At 46.8% G+C, this 25,340-nt stretch overlaps 1 protein-coding gene across 4 annotated transcripts in view; it reads left to right on the top strand.

Moving 5' to 3' along the window:
* Phactr3 (phosphatase and actin regulator 3) overlaps positions 1 to 25,340 on the top strand; it is a 212,272-nt gene that overhangs the window by 150,826 nt on the left and 36,106 nt on the right. For all 4 annotated transcript variants that reach the window (XM_063248092.1, XM_063248091.1, XM_063248093.1 and 1 more), the window contains exon 8: positions 21,991 to 22,144. In XM_063248092.1, the coding sequence (XP_063104162.1) occupies positions 21,991 to 22,144 (154 nt within the window). The remainder of the gene's footprint in view (positions 1 to 21,990; positions 22,145 to 25,340) is intronic.

The following is a 25,340-nucleotide window of genomic DNA, read 5'->3' as shown; positions in this document are numbered from 1 at the left end:
GGGGCAGACTCTGGGGTGGCACCGGCATGTTGGACTCCACTGTGATGTGGGGATGTGGGTAAGATTCTGGCGAGTGTGGGCTGGGGACACAGTGACTTGTGCAGTTCTGCTGCAGCTACAGAGGGGTGCAGCCCCCTAAAGAAGCGTCTGTTGTCAGCAGGCCTCTGTCACTGTGGCTTTGCCTCCAAGAAGGTGCCCCACGGGTCCAAGTGCTCCTGCCAACAACCTGTGGACCTGTGGATTTCTCATTATTTGGGGCCACCCTGCGCTTTGTAGCGTGTGGCCAGCATCTGTGAGCATCTCCCGAGATGCCAGTGGTGGGCGTGCCCCACTGCAAAGGCCTCCAGACACATCAGTGTGCTCGGTGGGAAGGAGGGCTTTCTTTAATTGAGAGGTGGGCCCTGTGTGGGTGACAGTGCTGTGACAGGTGACCAACCCAAAAGGTTCAGTGGAGTCTAGTTAAGTACGTCACGGACCAGGTCCGCAGCAGGACCCCGTGCCCAAGGCAGATGCAACGTGTGCACCTTTGAGCTGGGAGTGACCTGAGAGATGCTCTGCGGTGACAAGCAGAACCTGAGACTCCTCCAGTCTCCATTGCCTTTTAAAATGAAGTCATGTGCACTCGCTCCTCCCCAGCCACATTCTGTGTCCTAAGGAAGAAATGAGAAGGATGCAAGAAATCCCTTACCCAGTGTGTCAGGTATGGTAAGATGTGCTTTTGTTGCTCAAATAGCCAGGTGACCTGTGAGACATGAAAATGTTACCCACGTGTACAGAACCTTTCATGCAGAGTGTGAAAACCACCCCGGAAAGCACACGTGTCTGTTCCATTTTGATGTGGGCCGGACCTCACCTCGGCCTTCTGCCTGGTCCGGCAGGATCCACACGGGCATCCACTAGCACGTCCAGTGCATGGCCTGGACAGCGTCCACAACACCCCCTCCAGGCTGCATTTGGTTGGTGCTGCTTACGCTTTGTCAGTGGCCTGCTGTGGCGAATGTGGGGGGCACAGGCGGGGCTGAGATGAGGGAGAGGGTCAGCTCCAGATTTGGGGTAGAGGAGGGCTCCTGCGTGGCTGCTGCAAGGGTCCTGACTGGGGGGGTCTTTGCAGGTGTGGGCAAAAGGTTAACAGGAGATTGACTCCCAACCCACAGTGGTGAGGAAAGCTGCCTGGCCACAGCTGTCACTGCTAATGGCAAGAAATGACCCCTCTTGCCAACTCGGGTCTGGTTTTGGAAAGACATAAACCCCAGTCCCTGCGTGCACTGACACTTCTAGAGGTGCATCAGTTCAGCCCCAGCCGTTTTCTTTTAAATGCTGAGGATTCAACCAAGGGTCTGGTGCAAGCATTCTGCCAAGCTGCAGTCCCATGCCTGCCTGTCCTTGCTCCTGGGCTGGGTGACCGCTGCCATGCTGGCATCGGTGTCCACCAACGCCCTGTTTCCTGTTTTCTCCACAACTGTCCAGATATTTGCCAGGACTAACATCCCTTGTAGCAGATTCCACCGTGAGTGACAGTCAAGACCCTGCTCTACTCAGAGAATGCAGCTCTGTCTAGGGCTCCCGGTGAGGCTGTGTGGACAGATGAGCATAGTAGAAACCACCACGTAGAGAGGGGTTTTCGAGCTGTCTAAACACAAAGAGGTGGCCTCTGGGCAGCCCTAGGACCGCCCTTTGTGGACATGTGGGAACTGCACGCTCACCTGTGCCATGTCAATCACACCCCATAGTACCTGTGGGAGGGGCGTGGAAAGGCCCCTGGCAGTAATCCGCTTGGTAAGGTGGAAAGCCACCTGTGTGAGGGGAGGACTCACCTGAATCTGGCACCACGGAAAATTCACAGGACTTTTCTTGGAAGGTGGGGAAACCCAGCAGGTGACACTGACATGCTCAGTGACTGCAGAATGCACAGAGAACTGGGGTCTGTGGCCACCTGACAGGCAGCTTGGAGAGACAGCAGGTCAGGAACCATGGGAGTGGGACCTGCTAGTCCAGTAACAATCATGGCTGCCACGGGGCTGGGAGAGATGATGGGAATTAGCACTATCAGCTGCCTTGGTTAGCAATGAAATACTCTACTGCCTAATCACAGTGCCTGCCTCATGCAGAAGGTCTCTAGCTCCACACCCCCACACCGGGGAGCTTCTTGCAGGTGCCAGGCATTGCACTCACTGTGGTGAACTCGCTCTGTAGGTGAACTCCATGCTCCACGACGTGGAGTTGGGGCAAGAGCCTCCCATGGGTGCCTTCAAGGCTGAGGAATGAGCAGCAGATGGAGACAAGTGGAGAATTCTCTGGCCTCTGCATCTCAAAGCAGCAGTTCCCAGGACAGCTGCACCCCAACCGCTGGGGTACTGGGGCATGAAGGCCTTTCCACTGATCTGCAACCTTATCTCTTTTTAGATTTTATTTTCTTTTGAAACAGGCTGGGCCTGAACTTGTGACCCTCCTGTATCAGCCTTCAAGAGTCCCGGGTCAGCAGGTGTGCATCACCATGCCGGCCCAGCTGCATACTTCAAAAAGAACTGACATGTGTTCCCTTTTGGAGGAGCAGCATTGGCCTCTGCAGGGGCCTGAGGCCTGGGCTTTGTGCTCCACAGCCTCCCCACGGAGAAGGCCAGTCCTGGGGGCCCATGTGGCTGCCTCGTCCAGGCAGCTCTTTACACCCATGCTACCTGAGGCCCCTGTAGGTATGAGCCTTGGCAAATCTGAGGCTTCCCAGAGCAGAGGAATTCTGGCTCGGGACCGCAGTGTCAGCTCTGCGTGCAACTCTGGGCTGCAAGGCTGCCTTGCGGATGGTGGACCTGCAGTCCACATCTGTGTGAGTCCTTGTCTTTCTGTGTTCTTGTGATGGGCATTGAACCAGGACCTGGTGCCTGCTAGGCAAGCCTTCTACCACTATGCTAGATTCCCTGCCCCCTACAATTTTATTTTGAGGCAGGGTATATTTGTCACTTTATTTTCCTTGTACCTGGGACACAGAACTTGACATTTAGAGGAAGAAAGATTTATTTTGGTTTTTAGTCCATGGTTGGCTAGCTCGAAAGGCAGGGTGGGCATGACTGAAGGGCCTGGTAGAAGAAAGCAAAGCAGGAAGCAGAGAGAGAAGGGAGGAGCCAGGCAAGAAGAAGGACCTTTCTAGGTCCCCAAGCCCCGCCTCTTCCCGCCAGGCCCTGCCCCTTCCCACCAAGCCACGCCTCTTCCCACCAGGCCACACCTCCAACAGCAGCTTCAGACACATTCTCATTAATGAGTTGATCAATGCAGAGTGCTGATCCTCTGAGCTCCAACCTGGGCACCTGATCTCCTGGGGAATGTGCAGATGCAAAAAAACTCAGAATCTCACTAAGTTGGCTGATCTGGACTTGAATTTGTGATCCTCCTGTTCGGACTCCTTAGTAGCTGGCATTACAGGCAAGTGCCAGCACACCGAGATATGAGTTGAGTCTTTAAAATGCACACATCACACGGACATTCACAAACACGTGTGCTTGGATGTCTGGACTCACATTATATGTCCAGCTCTGTGGGGTGTTTATACAGCACCTTTGCTGCTGCGTTTGGAGAACTCTAATGAAATGCATGTTCCTAAACTAGCCAGAGTTGGCGATCAAAGTCTCGTTTGATTAGCAAACAACTATACATTATATTTTTATGTAGTACAATGTGGTTTCCTTACACGTATACTTTGTGGAGAGACAAACCCATCACCTTATATACTTATTTTTTTGTGATACAAATATAGAAAATCTAACTTTTTATCAATTTTGAAATAGTGCACTATTTATTAGAGTTGTGTGTAATCACAAAAGATCCTTCCCCCTGTCTAACTGGACCTGTTTCCTGTTTGATCACTATCTTTTCTCCCCAGTCCTCTGGTAACCACCCCACTGTCCACTGCTGTTTGGAGATTTCCTGTCTAAGGACACTCTGAAGGTTTGTCATTCTGTGGCTGGCTTATTTCACTTAGTGTGACTCCTCACAGGTCATCCAGGTTGCTACAAGTGTCAGAATTTCCTTTCAAAAATCTGAGTAATACTCCCTGTGTAAAACACCACAGTTTTTGTTCACTTATCCAGTGATGTTACATGGGCTGCTGACATTTACCTAGGGTGAGTGACACTGCTTTTAACATGGGACTGCAGAGATTTCTTATGCACACTGATTTCAGTTACTTTGCATGTATATCACACATAGGATTGCCGTCACATATGGTGATTCTGTTTTTAGTTTTCTGAGAAACTCCGTACAGTTTCCATACCATGTACATTAATTCACATCCTGACCAAAACTACATAAAGATTTTACTCACATCTTGACGCTTTTATCCTTCTGACGATAGCCTTTCTAACAGGGGTGAGGTGAGAATCTCACTGTGGTTTTAATGTTCTTTTTCTCTGATTAGAAGTCATGTGCATATATGTATGCTTTTCAGAAATGTCCGCATCCTTCCCTCCGTTTTTAAAAGCCTGCGTTCTTTGCTTTCCCGCCACGCGTCGTTCACATCTGTGTTACGTTTTGGCTCCTCACCTGTCACACAGGTGGCTTCCATGTGCTCTTTCCCCACCTGTGGGGCTTTCACAGGTTTCGCTGGCTGTGCTTTTGAATTTGATCAATCTCATTTGCTTAATTTTGCTTTTGTGTCTTTCCTTTTGGGATCGTGCACAGGACATATTTACCCAGGGAGTGTGGTGGAACATCTCGTTTTCTTCTGGTAATTAATTTAGCAGTTCCTACATTAAAGTGCTTCATGCATTTCACAGTGATTTGGTATGTGGCATGAGATAAGAGCTGTTTTGTTCTCCAGAATGTCTCATTTTCCAGCGCCACTTACTGAAGGCACCTCCCTTCCCATTGTGTATTCTTGCCATCTTCATAGAAAATCCGTTAACTTTGGAAGCAGGTTTGTTCTGGGGCTCTGACCTGTTCCGCCTGTCGATGTGTTTGGTTCTATGCCATCCTGGTTGCTTTGATTACTACAGTGTTGTAGTAGATTTTGAGTTCAGGTATGTGGTGTCTCCAGCTTTGTTATTTTTGCTGAACACCATTTTGGCTCGTTGGGGTCCTTTATGCTCCTGTACAAATTTTAGGACCGGTAAAATTTCTGTGGAAGATGACATTGGAATTCTGATAGAGCCTGCACTGTCTCTGTGGGTCACTTACGGTAGGATGGGTGCCTTAATGATGCCTGTTCTTCAACCCCGTGGGCACAGCTGCCTTTCCATTTACCCGGGTCATCAACATTTTCCTCCATCACGGTCTTGTGGTTTTCAGTGATACATATTTCACTTGTTGGTGAAATTGGCCCCAAGTGCTTTTATCCTATTGTAAATGATATTGAGGTCTTAATTTTTTTAGCTCATTGTTAATATTTTAAAAGGCTGGTTTTTCGTGTTGATTTTGTATCCTGCAACTTTACTGAATTTGCTGTTTATTGTGATGTTTTTTAGACTCTTTAGGATTTTCTGTGTATAAAACATCATCATGCTTTGTTTCACCCTTCCTTCTGGTTTGGATGCTTTTTCTTTTTTCTTAGCTCATTTCCCTGGATAGAACATTCAGTACTTTGTTGAGCGGAAGCGGTGAGAGCTCTCATCTTTGTCTCCTTTCTGATCTTATAAGAAAAGCTCCCAGGTTTTCACCATGCAGTGGGCAAGCTGTGGGCTTGTCATTTTAGCTTTTACTGTGTCAAGGGACATTTCTCCCATATCGTCTTCAAGACTTTAGCTCCTTAGAGACCTGCCACGCACCTGTCACATCAACACTGTGAATCCTGAGAACCATGCAAGTGCATGGGGGCTCTCAGTCCTGTTCAGCCCTCCGTGAAGCTGTCAGGGCTGCAAAATTCACAGCAGGTGGTGTCTCCAGCTGTGAACATCAGCTTAGCTCGTTGGGGTCCATCATGTTCCTGTACAAATTTCAGGATTGGTAAAATTTCCGTGGAAAATGACATCGAAAGTTTGACAGATACTGCACAGATTCTAGATCACTTGGGGTTGGATAGTGCCTTAACGATATTCATTCTTCCAACCCATGAACACGGATACCTGTGGATTCCCATGAAGGCTGTTTGCTCCCCATGGGGGCTGTTTGCTGAGGTACAACTCAGTCCTATCAGGAGTGACCGAGATCAGAAGAGTTGGCCCGAAGCTGCAGACCGAGCTCTGCATCAGACTCATGCCTGGGCATGGTGGGCTGGAACCCTGGGTCAAAGAGGAAACACAGGGAGAGGGTGTGGGCGGAACAAGCACCCATCCTGTGAGCTCAGGAAAGGGCTTCTCCCCACCTAAGGTCACACAGGGATGAGACAGCCTACAGCCGCTCTGGAGTTTTAATTAATGAGCACCTCCCACACATGTGGTGAGCAATGCCAAGGCACATCTGCAAAAGCAGATGGTCAGTGGCCTGAGCGTTCATCAGGTGGCCATGTCCCAGGTGTGCTGTACTACACAGTGCACAAGATCTGACCCACAGTGCCACTTTGTTTCTTGTTGTAACATCCTTTCCATCCTCTGCCTCTGGAGAACCTGGTCTGTTCTGTTTCCATGTAGGGAAAGAGACCCCGTTTGGGTTCAGAGGTCAGAGCACTCTTCCACCGTTATGAGAAGATGTCTAAACTGAACCCCACCCCACCCCAGAGCCTCTGCAGGGGAGCCTTCCCTGGGCAGTCAGCCCCTGCCCCGCTCAGTGCCCTGGAGTAGAGGCCAGCCTGGCATCTGGTGGCCTTGGCTGGGCTCCAGCCCTCCATGCCTCTTAGAACTGGGTACCAGCAGAGGTGGGCTGGCGCTGGCCCATCTCCTCCAGCCCGGCTTCCTCTTGGAGAACCACAAGAGCCCATTTTATGGGAGATCAACCTTTCTCGGGGGGCAGGGACAGACTGGCCTGGTGCCTGGCAAGGTCCTTTGCTCAGTGGGTGACAGGTGTTTGAGGAGGCCCCGTGTGTCACTCCCAGGTGCTGCTTGAAGTCTTTTCATGCAGTCAACAGGTGCTTCTGAAAACCACTCTTGGGAGTTAACAGGTGTTTTCAGAGGTCTCCTATGCACGTAGCAGGTGTGTGTGCAGCGTCCTCTGCTCAGCTCAGGGAGGGAGGGTGCTCCTTGTCAGCTCAGTAGCTGACAAGGGCTGGTGGAGCGCTCTGTGGTGAAGAGGTCATCTTGGTTCTTTTGTGCTTCCATAACAAAATACCTGAGACTGGGTTATTTATAAAAACAGAAACTTCCTGGGAAGTCCAGGAAGATGCTGTAAGTTTTGTTGTCTGGTGAGGGCTGCATCCTCCAGAAAGGAGGGATTTGTTTACACTGAAACAGGAGGTGGTCCCCTGAACAGCTATAGCGAGAAAACACGATTTTTATTCTGCTGTGAATTCTGCAGCCCTGACAGCTGTGCGGAGGACTAAAAGATATAATACACACAGATATTGAGAAAAAATATAAACATCTTGTATTTAAAATGAAACAAGATTTCCATTGGAAAATAACAATGATTAGTATACTGTGCATGGTAATCTTTTTAAAATAATTTTTAACAATTCTATTAGTAAATGTTTGTGATTTATGCAGCTTACAGTCATCTGGGGAGTGGTTACAGGTACATATTACAGCTTGTGTCCTTCGTTTGGATCCCCTCCCCTCCCCCTCCCTTTCCCCTCCCCCTTCCTCTCCCCTTCCCTCCCCCTTTCTGCCTCCCTCCCCCCTCCCTCCCCCTCCCCCTTCTCTCCCCCTCCCCCCTGCCCTCTCCCTTCCCTCCCCACCCCTTTTCTATGCGTGTTGCTGTTACCATCTTCGCTCATGTGATGATCAACAGAGTCTACATTAAGGGGGTTGTTAGGTTCCCGGACACAGCACATCTTTGTTCCTCTCGTCGCCCCTCCCCTCCTCCTCGCCCCTGGCCCTTGCTCCCCTGGACCACTCCCCATGATCTCACAGGAGCAGTCAGGATGTTCCCCAGGGTACGAGGCCAGGCAAAATGACTTTCTAAAAAGTAAAAGGCGATAGCACAAAACTTTCATCAAATAAAAGAAACTGGGAATATAAAAGAAACGATTGGCATATATAGTTAAACATTTCTGAAACAGATTAGAGAATCTGGGGAATTATTTGAACTTTCTTTTCTTCTATTTTGCTCTTTTTTAATGGACAAAAAGTAAAATGAATTTTGTAACAATAATAGAATAATAATTAATACATTGAGTGTTGTCTTTAAAGTAGCTAATCGGAATACAAGATGTGGGCATAAATTCTCAGATGGTATGAACACAAGCCTTTCTTTTCAGGGAACCAAGAGAAACTAGTAATGGAGCTTTTATTTTTCCTTTTCCCTTCCTTCCTTTCCCCTTCCTCCCACCTAGTTCCTCTTTGCTTTTGAGCAGTTTCTTCCCATTTCATAATATTTATTGTACATTTAGGATTTATTTACTCTTTCAGTTTCTAGGGAGACAGTATGAGGTTTATACACGTGAGTCCGGTTTATTTCACTTATGAGTATGGTCTCTAGTTGCATCCATTTACCTATAAAAGCCACAAGTTTATCCTTCTTTATGGCTGAGTAGTACTCCACTGTGTAAAAGAAGACATATTCTTTATCCATTCCTCAGTCGATGGGCATTTGGGTTGTTTCTAACATTTTGCTATTACAAAATTGTGCTGCTGTAAACCTGGGTGCACATATATCACTGTGGTATGATGTTTTTAATTCTGGGAAGATACCCAGAAGGGGAGTAACTGGATGAAATGGGACTTCTAGTCCTAGTGTTTTTGAGGAATCTCCACACGGATTTCCATAGTGGTTACACCAGCCTACACTCCCACCAACAGTGGAAAAGGGTTTCTTTCCCCCAAAGCCCCTCCAGCATTTGTTATTGATTACTTGATGGTAGCCATTCTTTCTGCAGTGAGATGGAATCTCAGTGTTTTGATTTGCAGCTCTCAAATGACTGCTGATGTTAAACATTTTTCATCTATTTATTTGCCACTTGCATTTCTTCATCTGAGAAGCGTGTATTCATCTCGGGTCCCCATTTTTGGATTGGGTCTTTGAATTTGTGGGGCCTGATATTTCTCATCTCTTTGTGTTCTTGATAGAAGTCCTTTGAGGGATACCTGTCTAAAGTGTTTTCCTATTCTATAGGTTGTCTTTACACTTTCTTGGTAGTTTCTTTTATTGAATAAAAGCTTTTTAATAAGATGAGATCATATTAAAGGTTGTTTATTCTTTATTTTGCTCTTTATATGTATGTTTAGTGTCCTATGTAAGAGAAACCATGTGATATTTAATCTTGCATGTCTGACTTACTTTACTTGATACTATGATCTCCAGTTGCATCCATTTGTCTATAAATGTTCAAGTTAATCTTTACGGCACCGTGGTCCTCCATGGTACATAAATGCCACATTTTTTATCCATTCGTCTGTTGATGGGCACATATGCTGTTTCCAAGCTCTAGTTATTACAAATTGTGCTGCTGTATATGTGGGTACGTCTGTGTCTCTTATTTTAACTCTTTTGGGAAGATGTCTTGAAGGGGAACACCTGGGTCAAATGAAACGTCTCCTTTTAGTTTTTGAGAAATCTCGACACTGTAGTGCTGGCTCTTGTTTACGTTCCCACCAACAACACAGAGAGTGTTCTTTCCTACCTCCTTACCGGCATCTGTTGTTGTTAAACTTTTTGATGAAAGCCATTCTTTCCAGGATAAGATTGCATCTTTTTTTTTAAGACTGCATCTTAATGTAGATTTTGTTTGCATTTCTCTTAGGCCAGGCATGTTGAACATTTTTTATGTATTTATTGGACGTCTGCACTTTTATTCTGAGAGATGTCTATGCATTTTGTTTGCCCAGGTTTTGACCAGGCCTTTTATTTCAGGGAGTCTAATTTTGCCGAGTTCCTCACAGACTCCAGCTACGTCCCTGTGAGTCCCCTGTCAGTAGAAGCACTGGCAGATATTTTCCTGTCCTTTCAGCCGTCCCTTCCCTCTGTTGGTGGTTTCCTGTGCTCTGCGGAAGCTTTTTGGGTTGATGGGATCCCAGTCACCGGTGCTCTGTTCAGAAAGTCCTTGCCGACACCATGTTGTGAAGAGTTTTCCCTATTGTATCTGTGAGCAGATTAAGTGTTTCTGTGTTAGCGTTTAGATCTTTGATCCATTCTGATTTTCGTTTTGTTCCTAGTGAGAGCGATGGGTCTGGATTCAGTCTTCTGCGTGTGGACAGCCAGTTCTCCAGCACCGTTTAATGAAGAGGCCATCTCCCCTCCAGTGTGTTTCTGCCCCTTTTCAGAGATCCAGCAGTTGAATGGCTCTGGGCTATTCTCCATCCTCTGTTCTTTTCAGCTGATCCATGTTTCTCGTTTTGTGCCAGGACCATGCTGCTCTTTTATTTTTAATCATTGTGGCTTTGTAATATAACTTCAAATCTTGGATTATGATGCCTCCTGCTTTGCTAGCTAGGATTTGTTAGCTAGGATTTCTTTTGGGTCCCTTCTTCTGGATTTTTCCCTACATCTGCAGGATTATTGCTGGTATTTTGATTGGAGCTGTGTTAAATCTGTACATCAGCTTTGTAAGTATTGCCATTGTTGCTGTGTTAGTTCTGACTATCTGGGAATAGGGGTCTCTCTTCACTTTCTGACATCCTCTTTAACCTCTTGGTTCAGAGTGGTGTAATTTGCATTATAGAAGTCTTTCATTTCTTTAGTTATGTGAATTCCTAAGTACTTAGTTTTTTTAATGCATTGTAAATGGCATTGTTTCCCTAATTTCTTCCTGAAGAATATTGATGTGAGGACTGCTATAGATTTTTTATAGATGTTTCATTCCCTGCTACTTTGTTGAATTTGCTTACTCAGTCTGGGAGTCTTTTTGTAGAATTTTTTGGATCTTGTAGGTATAAGATCATGTGCCTTGAAAATAACTGTATTTCGACTTTGTCCATTTCCTGTGCCTATCCCTTCTATTTCTTTTTCTTGTCTGATTGCTCTGGCTAATGTTTCAAGGGTTGTGTTGAACAGAAGAGGTGATAGTGGGCATCCCTGTCTTCTTCCTGAATTTAAAGGGAAGGCTTTCAATTTTTTCCCTTTTAATATGATGTTGGCAGTAGGCTGGTTATAAATAGCTTTTATCAGATTGAAAAAATGTTCTTCTATGCCTATTTTTTTTTAGAGTTTTTATCATGATATTGGATTTTATCAAAGACCTTTGGTACTCCTATTGAGACAATCATGATTTTTGTGCTTTATGTGATAAATTACCTTTATTGATTTGCATATGTTGAACCATCTGCACCCCTGGGATGAAGCCTGCTGGGTCATGGCTTCTGATATTTTGATGATTTGTTACTTTTGTTTGCTGTATCTCATTGAGGATTTTTGCATCTATGTTCATGAAGAGATTCGCCTACAGTTTTCTTGTTTGGTTGGATCCTTGTCAGGTTTATGGGTCAGGGTGATGCTAGCTTCTAAGGATGACTTGGAGAATACTCCTTCCCTCTCAATTCCCAAAGAATTTGAGGAGTGTTGGTGTTAGATTTTCCCTCACATTCATATAGATTTGGACTGTGAATCCATTAGGTTGTGGGCTTTACTTGTCAGGTTTGATTTTTAAGACTTCTTTGTTCAGTCGTGGTAATTCATATGTATCTAGCACTCTCTCCATTTCTTCTGAGAGCTCAAATTGTTCGGCCTTATGTTTGCGAGGCAATTAATAATAGTTTTCTGTGTTCACTGTGATTTGTGTCATTTATTTCCTTTTATCTATTTTGCTTACTGTTTCCAACAACCAGCTTTCCAATTCATTGATTCTTTGTGTTGCTTTTTAGTCCCCGTTACACTGACTTTTGCTCTGGTCTTTATAACTTGCTTCCTAGTACAAGCTCTGAATTCCGGGTCTTCTTGGTTTTCGAGGGCCTTCGGGTGCATCCTTAGGTTATTATTTTGTGCTTGTTCTGCTTTCCTGCTGTGCACATTCCCAGACCTACATGCGCCCTTGTAGGAGAGCTTCTGCTGGCTCCCATGAGGTCTGGCATGTTGTACTGGTGTTATTATTCAGTTCTCAGAGCTGTCTTATTTCTTTAATCTTTTCATGACCCAATGGCTATTCACCAGTGTGTCGCTTACTTTCAACGTGTTCCCATGGTTTCTGTGGTTACTTTTGCTGTTGATTTCTAGTTTTATTGCACTGTAATCAGATAATCTGCATGGGATAATTTTGTTTCTTTTTTATTCACTTAAGTTGCTTTGTTAGCTGTCTGTGGCCCATCTTGGGCGAAGTACCATGTGCTGCCAAACAAATGTATGTTCTGTTGTTGAGTGGAACAGTTCATATGTATCTATCAAGTCCATTTGTTCAAAGATGTAGTTTAACATGTATTTCTTTGTTGCTATGTTCTAATATTTTTGTGATAATTTGGTATTTAGATCCCCAACTATAATTATACTGATGTGTATCTGGTCTTTTATGTCCACTGGAGTGTGTTCTGTGAAGTCGGTGCACCACAGTTTGTAGCAGATATATTTGTAATTGTTATTTCTTCCCATCGAGCAGTTCCATTAATCAATGTGTAATGTCCTTCTCTGCCTCTTTTGATCAGCTTTGCCTCGTAATAGGATCACTACTCCTGCTTGGTTTTTGGTTCCCTTTGCACGGCATCTTGTTTCCCATTTTTGATTTCTGAGTTGTAGTCTGTGAATGTTCTGTGTTAAATATGTGTCTTGTATGCAGCGTTCCACTGGCTTTTGTTTCTTGATCCATTCTGAGCTGTGTGTTTTAATACGCAGGTTGAGTCCATTCGCTTTGATAGTTATTAATGACGGCTACGAGCCTGTTCCTCTCACTGTGTGACTTACCAGATGCCATTTTGCTTTCTTTTTCTTCCGCTTCATTGCTGTCCCTACCTGATGGGTTCGTCCTGTTGGACCTTCGGCATTGTTAGCTTGTCTCCTTTTTGGATGTCCTTGAGAATCTTGAAATATTGTTTGGTCATGAATTCTCTTTCTCATGGAAATAGCTTACTTTCCTATAAATGTTCAAAAGATAATTTTAATGATATGTCAGTCTGCATTGACAGTTGTTTTCATGTAGGACTTGAAACACTTCATTCCCTGTTCTTCTTGACTTTAACATCTGTGTTAAGAAGTCTTTTGTAATTCTGATGGGTTTTCCTTTGTAAGTGATTTGATGCTTTTCTCTAGCAGCTTTTCAGATTCTATTATGTCGGATTTTTCGATTATGATGTGGTTTGGAGCATTTTTTCTGGCGGTAGTATTCAGGGTCTATGTGCCTTGCTTATCTGTATTTTTTTCCTTGTCTGGGGTTTTCTGCTACTCTGTGAGCAGGGTTTTTGTCCCTTTGTGCTGTCTCCTGACTTTTCATTTCTTCCAGCATCTCATATTAGTCTTGTTTGAGTTGTCTGGCAGCGCTGGGTCCATTTTTTGGTGCTCTCTTGTGGTTTTAAAGCTATTACTTGGCTAGCTGATCACTAACCGAAGCCCTGTCTTATAATTGCACATTCTGTCCTCACCCTGATTGCTGGTTTTGCCCATATTTCCACTCATATTTTTGGATTCCTATCAGAACATTCATGGGTTTCTGTTCTTTCCTCTGCTGGGTGTTCGTGTTTTGCATCTCTCCTCGGTGCCACAAGGTGTTTTTAGGGTCTTCTCTAGACTCCTTGTTTTTCACTACAGTCATTATCTGGTTAGTTGCATCTTCTTTGAGTTTACCAAGCACCTTACTGAACACTTGTCACCTCCCTGGTGTCCCTTTGGACATTTCTGCCCTGTGGCTCTGTTTTCCTCCCCTTCACACCCTCTGCATCAGCTCTAGGGTAGTTGGTGGTTTGGGGGGCATTTTGTTGCTTTGTCTTCTCGTATTTCTAGTTTTCTTTTTCTGTGCAGTGTGCTTGGCCTTGCAATGTCTCTGGCTCAGTGCCTGATTCTTCAAGAATGGGCCTCAGTATTGTTTGCAGCCCCCAGGTAACCCAGATATTGGGATGCAGAGAAAACCATTTGATAGTAACGACTATGTCACCTTGCGTCTAGTAGTTAAGTCAGTGACAGCAATCGTATTGAATGTAAACTGGACATGAACAAACTCTAAGAAGGACTCACAAACCGCCCTTAAAGCAAGGGCGTCTGTGATTTTGGTATAGGCACCCAGATAGCGATCTACTGTATATCAGACCACTGATTTCTGCTCAGTGGATCTAGGCAGCAGTGCAAGAGCTCAAGCAGGCCACTGGACTAAATGCCACCTCCTTCGGATCCCCCGAGCCTGCCAGGAGGTGACACCCACTGCACTTGGCCTCCTGTCCCAGAATAGCAGCCCCGAGATCTTCCTGGTCTGAGCCTGAGTCCCTTAGGGGATCTCGGAGATCTGCTCTAGCTCTCATCTTCTCCAGGGCTCTCTCCCGAGACTGTCACTCGGTGGTCTCTACTGGTCAGTGCTGTAGGGAAACGCTCCTCTGTGTTAGTGTCACCTGGAGTCAGGTTGTCAACTTGTGGTTGTCACCTCTGTCACGCTGTGCCAAGGAGACCCAAGGTCCAGCCCTGGCTAGGATTTGGTGGTTTGGTCACTCTGCTCCTCTCCAACTTGGGTCACAATGCTGGGTGTCGCGGGATCGTGGTGGTGTAGGCAGGCAGTGAAGAGCCTCTTCTGTGGAACATAATTTTTTTCACAGACCATGATTTACTGCTCTTTGGTGTGGTTGTCTGCAGGGCTGTCTTTAATCCGTCACCCACTTAGAGGGCTTCATTGAAGTCTAATTGACATATGGAAGACTGGAAGTGTGCAAGAATTTTACACCACTGAGGTTTGACATGTGTACATCTGTGAAACATCACAGTCTAAATTTTAGATGCGTGTTTATCAGATACATGTTTTGCACACATTGGTAACTAGTGTGTGAGTTGCTTTTTACTACTTACGCCTTTGAAATGGTTTGAAGTCTGATCTATCAACTCATTCCGCTATGGCTCATGCTTTGAGCTGTTCCTTTGAGAAATCTTTGCCAAACCCAAGATCACGAACGAAGGTTTTATTTTTAGATTTCACATTTGTCTGTGATTCATTTTGAGTTAATTGTGCATGGTGTGAGTTATAAATCAAAGCGCATTTTTTCCATGTGATTATCCAAATGCGCAGCACCATTGGTTGAGAACACAAAAACATCATCTTCGTCGAAATACTATCGTAACTTTCTCAAAAATGAGCCGTCTAATTCTAGGTACATGTGTGGCTTCATTGCTGAACTTTCTATTCTGTTCTATTTGTTGCTTTTCTTTAATATCACATTGTCTTGATGACTGTAGCTTTACATATTTGAAACCAAGTGTCTCCACCCTCTACGTTTCTCTTTAAAAATCGTTTAATTAATTTTGTTCCTTTACACATCCATGTGCATTTTAGAATGAGTTCATCAGTTTCCACACATACACATGCACACACGCCTCCTGGAATTTTGATTGGGTTTGTATTGATCTGCAGATCCACTTGGGGAGAACGGGCATCGTAACAGTTCTGGGCTTCCATCTCGTGAACATGGTCTCTTTCCGTTTATTTCCGTCCTAAGAACTCCTCAATTAATGTTCTGTAGTTTGCAATGAATACATATGGCACTTTTTTTTAAAACAGAAAGCTACTGAGTATTCTGTTTGGGAAACCAGGGTTTTTTATTTCAGTATGTAACTGTCTGTCTCCAGTCTATGGAAGTATTACTGTAGTGCTTCTCATGTAGCAGAGATACCCTACAATGTTTGCTAAATTTGCTGATTGCCTCTAGTGGTTTCCTCTTGGGTAGTTTGCATAAGTAATCCATTAATTGGGAACAAAGACAATGCAATTGTTTCCCAATATAGATCTGATTTACTCGTTCGCTTGCCTTACTGTGCTGCTCAGGACTTGCGGTGTAAACCTTAACAGGAGTTGGGTTTTCTTGTCCTCATCTTGGAAAGGATGTTCTCATCAGTTACTTTTATTGATCTTTTCAAAGAACCAGCTTTTGTGATTTCTGCTGTGATCTTTACATCCCCTAATGGGTTTTTTCCCCCTCTTTCTTGTTAGGAGATATTTCTTTTTTACTACAAATATTCCCTACCATAAATTTCCGTCTTAATATTATTTTAATGTAACGTATTTCAATTTGCTTTTAACTTTCTAGTTTCCCCTTTGATTGCTTGTTTGAATTATGGGTTATTTAAAAGGTTTTTTTACTTAGTTTCTAAATATTTGGGTAGATTTCTAGAGATTTTCTGTTACTGATTTCCAATATACTTCCGTTCTACTCAAAGAATGTTTTGTATGACTTGAGTCGTTTGAAATTCATCAAGACAGAACATGATCTGTCTTGCTAAGTATCAGGTGTGCACTTACAGTGAGCTGTTCTGTTGGGCTGGAGTGTGTCATAAATGTTGGAGCAGACTGGCTTTCAAAATGCTGACAGATTTCTGTTGACTTATTTAGAATTATTTAGAGATGAATTTTGAAATCTCTCGCTATTCAGTTCTCAAAAGTTTGATCAGATTTGTTTTATGTCTTCCTGGTAAAGTTATTCCTTTACAATTAGGAGACGACCCTTTGTAGCCCAAATACATCTCTGCTCTGAAGTCTGTGATATTGACACATCCATTTCGGTTTTATTAGTGTACACATGGTGCGCTTTTCATTTGTATGTGTCTGTTTAATGTGCTTATTTTGCAGGCATTGTTTACTTTGATATTTGGTTTCAACCATTCTAATAATCTTTGCCTTTAATTAGGGTGTCCTAAATATTTTTAGATTTAATATGTTTGATCTCATTAGGTTGAAATCTAGCATCTGGCGGTTTATTTTCTCTTTGTTCTGTGTGATTTTTGCTCTTCTCTTTCCGCCTTCTTTTAGACCGGGGTTGCTGTTCTGTTTTACCTCTGCCACTGGTTTATCAGCCGTAAGTCTTCATGTGGGTCTCCAGGAGCCCTTGCTTTGGTGTTTACCGCAGTATACCGCTTTACCTTGTTACTAATTCAGCTGTGTACACAATTTCCCTGACAGTAGTACACTTTCTCCTTTCTGTTCCCAACCTTTGTTCTATTATTTTCAAATCCTTCTACCCGTATTTTAAGCAACTCATACTACATTGCTAAAACTATTGATACAGTCAGTTTTCTATAAAGAAAGAGTAATACTTATATATTTACCCTGTGGCTGCCATTCATGACTCTTCTTGTCTATGGTCAGACTCAGGGTCCCATCTGGTACTGCATCCTCCCAGTGGAAACACGTCTTTACAGTCATTTCCTGTGGTGCAGGTCTGCTGGTGGCCAGCTCCGCCGGTAGCTGTTGCATGTCCAAAGAATCATTTGTTTTGCTTTAATACTGAAAGATATTTGCTGACTACGGAACTGCCTGAACTGTTTTCCCCTCCAGTGCTCTTTTGCTCCAGCGTCTTCTCGAGTTGTTTCTCACGTGACCTCCGCTGTCATGTTTCTGTGACTCCCCAGCTGCGTGTCTGTTTCTCTTGATGCTGTCGAGTTTTTCTGGTTATTGTTGGTTTGGATAACAATGGCCTTGATGCTGTTTTCAATGCTTGAGGCTCCAGGAGCTCTTGCGTGCTTCTTCACAGGTATATTAACTTTGAGTGGATGGCATACAATTGTGAATTTATTTTCTTAATTGAGGGGTACTTTTCTATTTCTCTAAAGATTCTTGAATTTTATTTCAGAAGCATTTAATTTACTTGAAAATAGTCCAATTCATTCAAGTCTGGCTTTTAAGATGTCAGACAGAACCAGAACCAGAGCAGTGCTCAGTCCAGGGCTCAGTCCATTTCCCGTTTCCAAGACCGGGCCCTTGTCAGTCTCCAGCAGCTGGCGTTGTCTAGGCCGGGTGATGTGAGCAGGCCACGTGCCTGGCCTACCTCTGTCCTTTTCCTCACATTGCAGTAGCAGCTAGAGCTTCAGGGACCTCTGCAGATCTCGGGTTTTCTCTCTCCTTCCCACTTCTCTGTGCACAGACTCCAGGTGCTGTGGTCTCCTTAGACCCTCAGCTTCTCAACCCAGGAATGTTCCACACCCTTCCTGGGTTCCCTTTCCATGGACCAAGTGCTGGGAGCTCTCTGAAGGCATCTGCCAGAGCAGCTCCAGGGTGCACCTCATTCAATTTTTATATCTGAAGATCTCTATTCTTTGTTACTGATTTTTTGCATCTTAAAAACCATCATTTCATAGATACTGATTGCTGCTTTGTTTTCAGAAAGACAGCTCCATCCCGCTTCCTCCTCCTGGCCCAAACAGAAGTCAGCCCCTTTACTTTGCAGACTGGTATGCCTGCATTCTCAGAGGACTAATTTATCATATCTTGTTTTATATGATTCCCTAGACATTTTCTAAGTGCATGTGTGGCAAAACAAAATAGAGACTCTCCTGGTTTGTTTTCATCCGTGGAGTGAAAGTGTCATGCTCACGTGATGACTGGGTTAGGGTGAGACCACCTGAGCGGACAAATGGCATGCCTCGGGGATGGCAGAAGCACACACGGCACTGTGGCCTGGTTTCCCTCACCCGTCCACCCGCAGTGAGCAGCACCAGGGATGGTAGTTGGGGCCTCACTGACTGAACAGGGCTCTGGGCAGGCGTGGAGAGGCTGCAGTGGCTCCAGGTTTCCATCTCGGTCTTCTGGTGAATGTGCTGGTTGCATGCCTGGTAGAGATCCAGGGCAGCATGGTGACAGAGGTGACCAAGGAGGCCCAGAGTTGTGGAGGACATTGCGTCTGGTCACAGAAATCCCAAGCCACTAGCGGTTGGACTTCATGGACCTGGGACCATGGAGGAAGATCTGGTGCCGAGGCGAGGTTTGAGAGTTGAGTCCTGGGAACGCCCACCTTTAGAGATGGGGAGAACAAGTGGAGCCAGAGAAGGAAGAGGAGCCCTAGTCCCTGCAGAGGGGTCCCCAGGCCAGTGTGACACCTGGAGGAGAGATGGGAGAGGCTTCAAAGAAAGGGCTTTAACTCAGACCAGGGAGGGCTGAGATCCTCCGCCAGCGCCCTCTGCTTCCTGCAGTGGAGATAGGAACTGAGTGCCGGGGGCTGGGGCCACATCCTGAGTTCCACACAGAGTGATGTGGAGTGGATGTGGGCTGTGGAGGAGGACGTGGAGCCCAGGACTCTGCTGTTCAAGGGTTGTCTGGGTCACTGTGGTAGTGGTGGAGAAAGCCAGCGCTGGGCTCTTCCCAGGACTCGGCTAATACACCTTGAAAAAAAGATCCCTAATTTCTAGAGTTTGATTTGATTGAATTGATTCTAACACTTTCTTCATAGAAGCAACAGATATCTCATTGGCTTTATGGAGGAGACCATTTCCCACCATCTGCCCTGATCTCTCTCAATGACTTCTTTCTTCTTATTTCCTGTGCCTGAGGTAACCATATTTATGGCAAAAAACAAAGCAGAGAAAACTAAAATGAATGAGGATAATGATCAATCTCTGGCTTTTATGGGCCATTTTATAGTAAATTATATGTATTTCCAAAGTCTACCCCCTGTACACATCTGTCTATATCATATGGCTTTTCTCATGATTTTCTTTTCTTGATGCTATATTGGCAGCTTTCTTTGGTCACTCAGGAGCATGTGCATCATGATTATTTGTAAAAACACAGTGTCCAGTGGAGAAGACGCACCAGGATGTAACAGGTGCGCTCTCCTTGGAAGTCTCGGTTGTGTATCATTTCTTCCTCTCCTTAATAAAGCTGGGATGAGCATCCCATTAGGTATTTTTGTGCACTTGCCTCATTGGTTTAAGAGGAAGTCTGCTACAAGTGGGATTTCCGGAGGAAAGGAGAGGACAGGAAGCGGTCACATTAGGGAGCACTGGGGAGAGGAGGAGCAGCTTCCTCTGAGCTCCAGGGACAGGAAGTCTTACCTCTTTCTCGGCTTTCATTCCTGCTCACAGTTAGACAGGATGCTCGAGAATGGTCCCTCAGATTAAGTCAACCAACTGAGAAGCAGGATCACCCACCTTATAAAAAGTTCTCCTTCCAGGCAATTTTTATAGAAATTTCCTCTTTTGAATTTTAAGGAGTAAAAACTGCTACTGTCAGGAAGCCATATAATTCCAGATACCTGGCCTGACACCCTGCACACGGCCCCGAAGCTTCTGCCCTGACCCTACCATGTACCTTTCCTGTGGCCATCTGCGTCCTTGCTGTGGTCCTGGGGCTGGATTGGAGATGGATAAGTGTCACCTGCCACCAGTGCAGATGTTCCTGAGGGCGAGGTCTCATTTACGTCTAGAAACCTCCAGTGATGGGCAGGCTCGTCTTCTCAGCTAGCAACACGTGCGATGGAAAGTATAATGACAGCCCTGAGCCGTCTGCAGGAGCTTAAGGCCTGGCTTCATTAAAAGCTAGAATGATTAAACCACATTCAGCACCGCTTTACGGTTCAGTACACTGTAATGCTTGGAAAATGGCAATCCTTTTTTTGTCGTGTATTAGACCCCTGACACTCATGAAGGATTTGTCTCGAGACCTTTGAGACTTCCGAAATTCATGAGCATCACCCTGGCTTTCCGCTTCCCTGTAACGTGCTTTAAAGGCCAATAAAAGATACATGTGACTCTTTCAGGCTCTTTATGATTCTATAAATACAGAGCCGCAGCCATTTATAAAGCTATTAAATTCCGGCTAGACTCCTTGCTGAAGTGATTTTTCAGTCATTATTTTTCTGTTTCTCTCGAAGGCGCATGACAAACAGGTTAACATTAGAAATTCGAGCCCCGGCGGAATTCCATTTTTGTCTCTCGCTTTATCCCAAATTTCTCTTAAACCAACATGATGTCTGGCTGACTTCCGCGCTCTGTATTCTCACTGCACGGAGCAGGCCTGGCCTTGCTTTGGGGAGCTGTTTATCTTAAGAAATCAATTTTGCCTTCCTTTGAGGAAGCAACCATGTGGGATGGTGGCCTGAATCCCCCAGGACACCCTAGTGAATCTGCTAAGCTACCAACTGGACAACTGCCCCCTGTGGGATGCTCTAGAGCTACTGCAAGCAGCATGGGTGTGGCCAGGCCCAGGCAGGAGGGAGCTGTGCCTGCAAAGTTTGGTTCTGCGGTTCACTAGCCATGCTTGGAGCAGCTCTCTGCCTGTGCATACAGCGGGGGCCATTTCTGTTCTTGTGTAAATTTATTCCGTTCCCCGAGACCCTCCTCATGGCTGCTTTCACTCAGCTGAAACACGGTGTGTATCAACTCCAAGATAAAACAGCCCTGCAGATAGGTGCAGAATTATCCAGGCATAGGGTCTCTCTGAGATTCTCACTGATGATCAGCTGCTCCCAGGCATCCAGGACACAGGGGATAAGGGACATCATGGAGACAGACTGTGAACTAGACAACAAGGAACATGTCAGTGAAGGAAGGGATTGAGACAGCGTGGTGCGATGGTGGCTTGGGGCTCAATTCATGGGGTGCCGTGCACAGATGGCCCAGGTGGAGCAGGCGGGCACACAAGGAAAGAAAGAGGTGAAGTTCTAGGCCAGCGATGGCGAACCTTTTAGAACTTGTGATAATGACGCACCTCCCACCATGGCATGCTTGCCATAGGTTCGCCATCAGTGTTTCAGGAGCTTAAAAGAGAACCTTGCTTGGCCAGAAGGTGGGAGACAATGGGAAGAGACTCGAGTTGCTGGGGATGGGGCAGAGCCCCCAGAGGTAACTACTGCATATGCATTTAGTACTGCAATTATTACTGTATAATCCATGTCCCTAAGTCAGATGCTTTTGGAAAGAGAAAGCTGAATGGTACTAAAAGTCACCCAGGTACAACAGGTGTCAGCAGAACTCTCCCTGGAAGCCTGGGAGCTGTAGTCCTCTGGGCAGGGGGCTGAGTGAGCCTGCCTGGTGGCATCACATCCACCCCGGTGTTCGAGGCTCCTTCCTCCCCGCTGCAGGAGGCTCCACTGCAGGTCCTCAGCCCTCTAAGACCCATTTTCTGTCCTCTTGTCTCTCCTCCCCTGACGGGTCTTTTAGGAACACTACCGAGGAAATGCAAGAAGGAGCTTCTGGCAGTGAAACTGAGGAACCGGCCAAGCAAGCAGGAGTTGGAAGACCGGAATATTTTCCCCAGGAGGACTGATGAAGAAAGGCAGGAAATTCGGCAGCAGATTGAGCTGAAACTCTCCAAGTAAGTGGGAGTGTGCAGCCTCAGTCAGAAACCCTGCCTGCCCCTGGGGCTGGGTGGGAGGTGCAGCTGGGCTCTCAGCCCTGCATAGAGCATGCGACACGATGGTGGGGGCTTTGCAACACACTTGGGCTCTACTTGTTGTCTCCTGTGACTGTTAAAAACTGTCCTGGATTCACAAGATGTCCTCTGGGAGGGAAATCCCAGCCACAGATGCGTGAGGAGCTGCGGGGTCACAGCTAGAAGGCCTGGGACGTGCTGGTTGGAACGTGCTGGCCAGGGCTGAGGATGGGGAGTGGCCCCCATTTGCCTCCATCCAATGGCTTTCTCGCAAGAATGTCCATGTGGTGTGGCTTGATCTTGTAAACTTTTTCAAGGAAAGCCACACTCCCGCGTACTCGCGGGTATACACACACACTTCTGGGGACAGCGCGTCCATGAGGTCAGACATCTGGTTGTGGTACAGAGCTGTGAGCGGGCACCTTCGCTGTCCTCCTCCCACCCCCAGTGATCCCTGTGGGTGGAGGCGGCTGTGATGGGGCAGAGCTCCAGGCTGATCACTGCTGGCACCTGGGTCAGGGGACTGTGGCTTGCGGGAGTGTGCTGTGGCCCAGTCCTTGTCCACAGATACCTTCTCATGGTCCAGACCTGGAGAGCCCATAGTGATGGGCGCTTCCAGGAAAGCAAGGCCCAAGCTAGGGCCCATTGTCAGCCATGCTTGTTGTTTGAGCTGCAGGGTGGGAAAGTATGGAGCATGTGGTCCTGATGTGGCATTTGGTATCTCCCCCTCCTATCCCTGCTTCCTCTTAATGGCTGCCAGCCTGGCCCCACAGAGCTTGACTTGGGGGATAGCACCCTGGACCCCCTCATCTGCCTCTCCTCAGATGAGCCCCAGAGCCAGCAGAGACGAGGGGCTGCCCAGCTGGTGTCTCTGTCTCTGTCAGCACTTCTCACGTCCCCTGTCAATGGGACTCGGGAGACACTGGGGTGCAGGTCCTGGGGCCGCAGGCCAAAGTGAGGCCTGGGGGTCTGTGATCCCAACAAGCTCCCGGCTCACGCTGCAGGGCAGTGGACCGAACTTCCAGCAGAGCAGCAGGATCTCACCCAGGGTTCCCAGCTGTGGCTCCCTGAAGGGGAGACCCCACTCACCGAATACCAGAAGGCCAACCCCACCCGTGATCACCGAAAACAAATCCAGACAGAGCCTGGTATCCCGTGGGGTCATCTCGGGCTCCTTCCCAGGGCAGGTCCTCCCCAGCCCAGGGCCAGGCCACTCTTTTTGGGCAAGCCCTTGTTTCTGCTCTACCTGTGGACCTGGGACCCCAGGGTTCCCATCTGCTGCAGGATTCTCTCTGCACTTCATGAGGGAGGGCGGGAATGTGGGTGGGTAGGGCCCAGGCACCAGCTGCTGTGACTGCCACACAACTTCAAGGGCCTGTGTTTCTCAGGGGCTCAGCTGTCCTATCTGGAAAGATGAAATGAGGTGACATGCCTACTCACTGCTGAGGGGCTGCCTAGTGTGGTCCACGCCCCCTGCAGCTATTGAGAGGTCTCACTCCTTGGCCTGAGCCAGAGCACAGTGGGCTTGGAGCCACCCAACCCTGGCTTAGAACCCAAGCTCTGCACCGACTCGGGCACGGGCATCTACCCCATCCACCTCAGTTCTCTATTAAGTGGGTGCTGACGATTTTGAGGCCTTTGGGAGCAGGCACGTGGTGTAGCCTTGCCAGGTAGCAGGTGCTCAGGAAATCTGGGTGAGTGGTGTGTGAAGCCTGGGATGTGGTCTCCCAGCCTTCTTCCTGCACTGGTCCTAATGTGCATGCCAAGGTGGCCCAGGCACAGATCCGCAGTTGTGATGTCTGGTGACAGTGGCTCCCAGACCTGAGGAGAGGTTAGATATGGGGGCTGCTACCCAGCCCTAGGAGGTGGCTTCTCCCAGTAGGACCCAGGTGTACATTTGTGAATTCTGTGCTTGCCAGGCGGGCACTTGCCGCTGAGCTAAATCTGAGCATCTTTTTTTTCTTTTGACATACCAAAGTTTTGATGGTTGAGGTTGTTGGATGACAGCTGTGTGCATCAGGAGTCCGCTGGTTTTAAAGGACCAGTGCTGAATTTCTCCAGATTTGTGAGCCTCACTGTCTGTCAAACATACGCAGTTGAGGCACTAAAGACACTCTGCAAATGAACAGGCATGGCTGGGTATCAATAAAACCTTCTTGCAACAATTGCAAGCGGTCCTCGGAACAGTGTTCTGAGTACTGCTATGTGTTAGGTCTCATAGGACTTGCACCTGAGTCTGGGACAGAATACCCAACACCCACAGTTTACAGGAGGAGGCGTTTATTTTTGTTCACGGTTTCAGAAGATTCAGTTTGTGATTAGTTGGTGCCAAGGCAGGACCAGCATTACAGGAAGGTCTGGTGAAAGAGAGCTGCTCACCCCATGGTGGCCAGGAAGCAGAATGTAGGGAGGAGCCAGGGACAAGAGCCCATCTTTCAGGTCAGTTACCCACTGACCCACGTCTTCCAGCCAGGCCCCGCCTCCTCACAGTACATCAGCCCCAAACTCGCCAGTGGACTGATCCGTGGATCAGCACAGCACCTCCAGGACCTACTCACTCTGAACACATGACACTTTGGGGGACATCTGAGATCTAAACCGGAGTAGCACCATTTTTAAAAAGTCTTTCCTAGGCTGCAGGTCAACGTGCTTCTATTTGCCGTCACCTTATTTGCATTTGCCTCTAACTGTGCCAGCATAAAGTGTTTGTTCATCACCAAACAGTTCTCTTTCAAACTGAAATATCAGTGAACAAACACAAAGAAGGTAGGTAAAGGATGGCCACACCTGGAGCTCAGAAGTACCGCAAAGCCTTCACGATGACGCTGGAAACACGGGAGGTCTGGGGGCCATCCCAGGCTGTGGCTCCACAGGGAGGAGTCGGGCTGCCGGAGGAGACCCAGAGGCAGAGAACCACGCACGAGGCTTGCCGTGTCACTCCACACCTGTAACTAACCTCACACTCGGGCTGGGCTATGTAGCTCCCTGTTTGCCTTCATGTTTAAAAACTGAAAAGCAGCTCCAGAGTTAGACACAGAGAAGCCAGCAGCCGAGAAGTCGCCTCCCTCTTGAGAGGGCAGATGTGGCCCCAGGGCGGGGCACCACGTGTTTTCCCCACAGGGATGGTTTCATTGAGTCT

This window comes from Cavia porcellus, unplaced genomic scaffold (assembly GCF_034190915.1).
Source record: "Cavia porcellus strain 051 isolate PalLab524CR breed Dunkin Hartley unplaced genomic scaffold, mCavPor4.1 scaffold_5, whole genome shotgun sequence".
In the NCBI taxonomy this organism is placed as follows: Eukaryota; Metazoa; Chordata; class Mammalia; order Rodentia; family Caviidae; genus Cavia; species Cavia porcellus.
The sequence above is the reverse complement of the archived record's forward strand: the minus strand, read 5'-3'. Positions and strand labels throughout refer to the sequence as shown.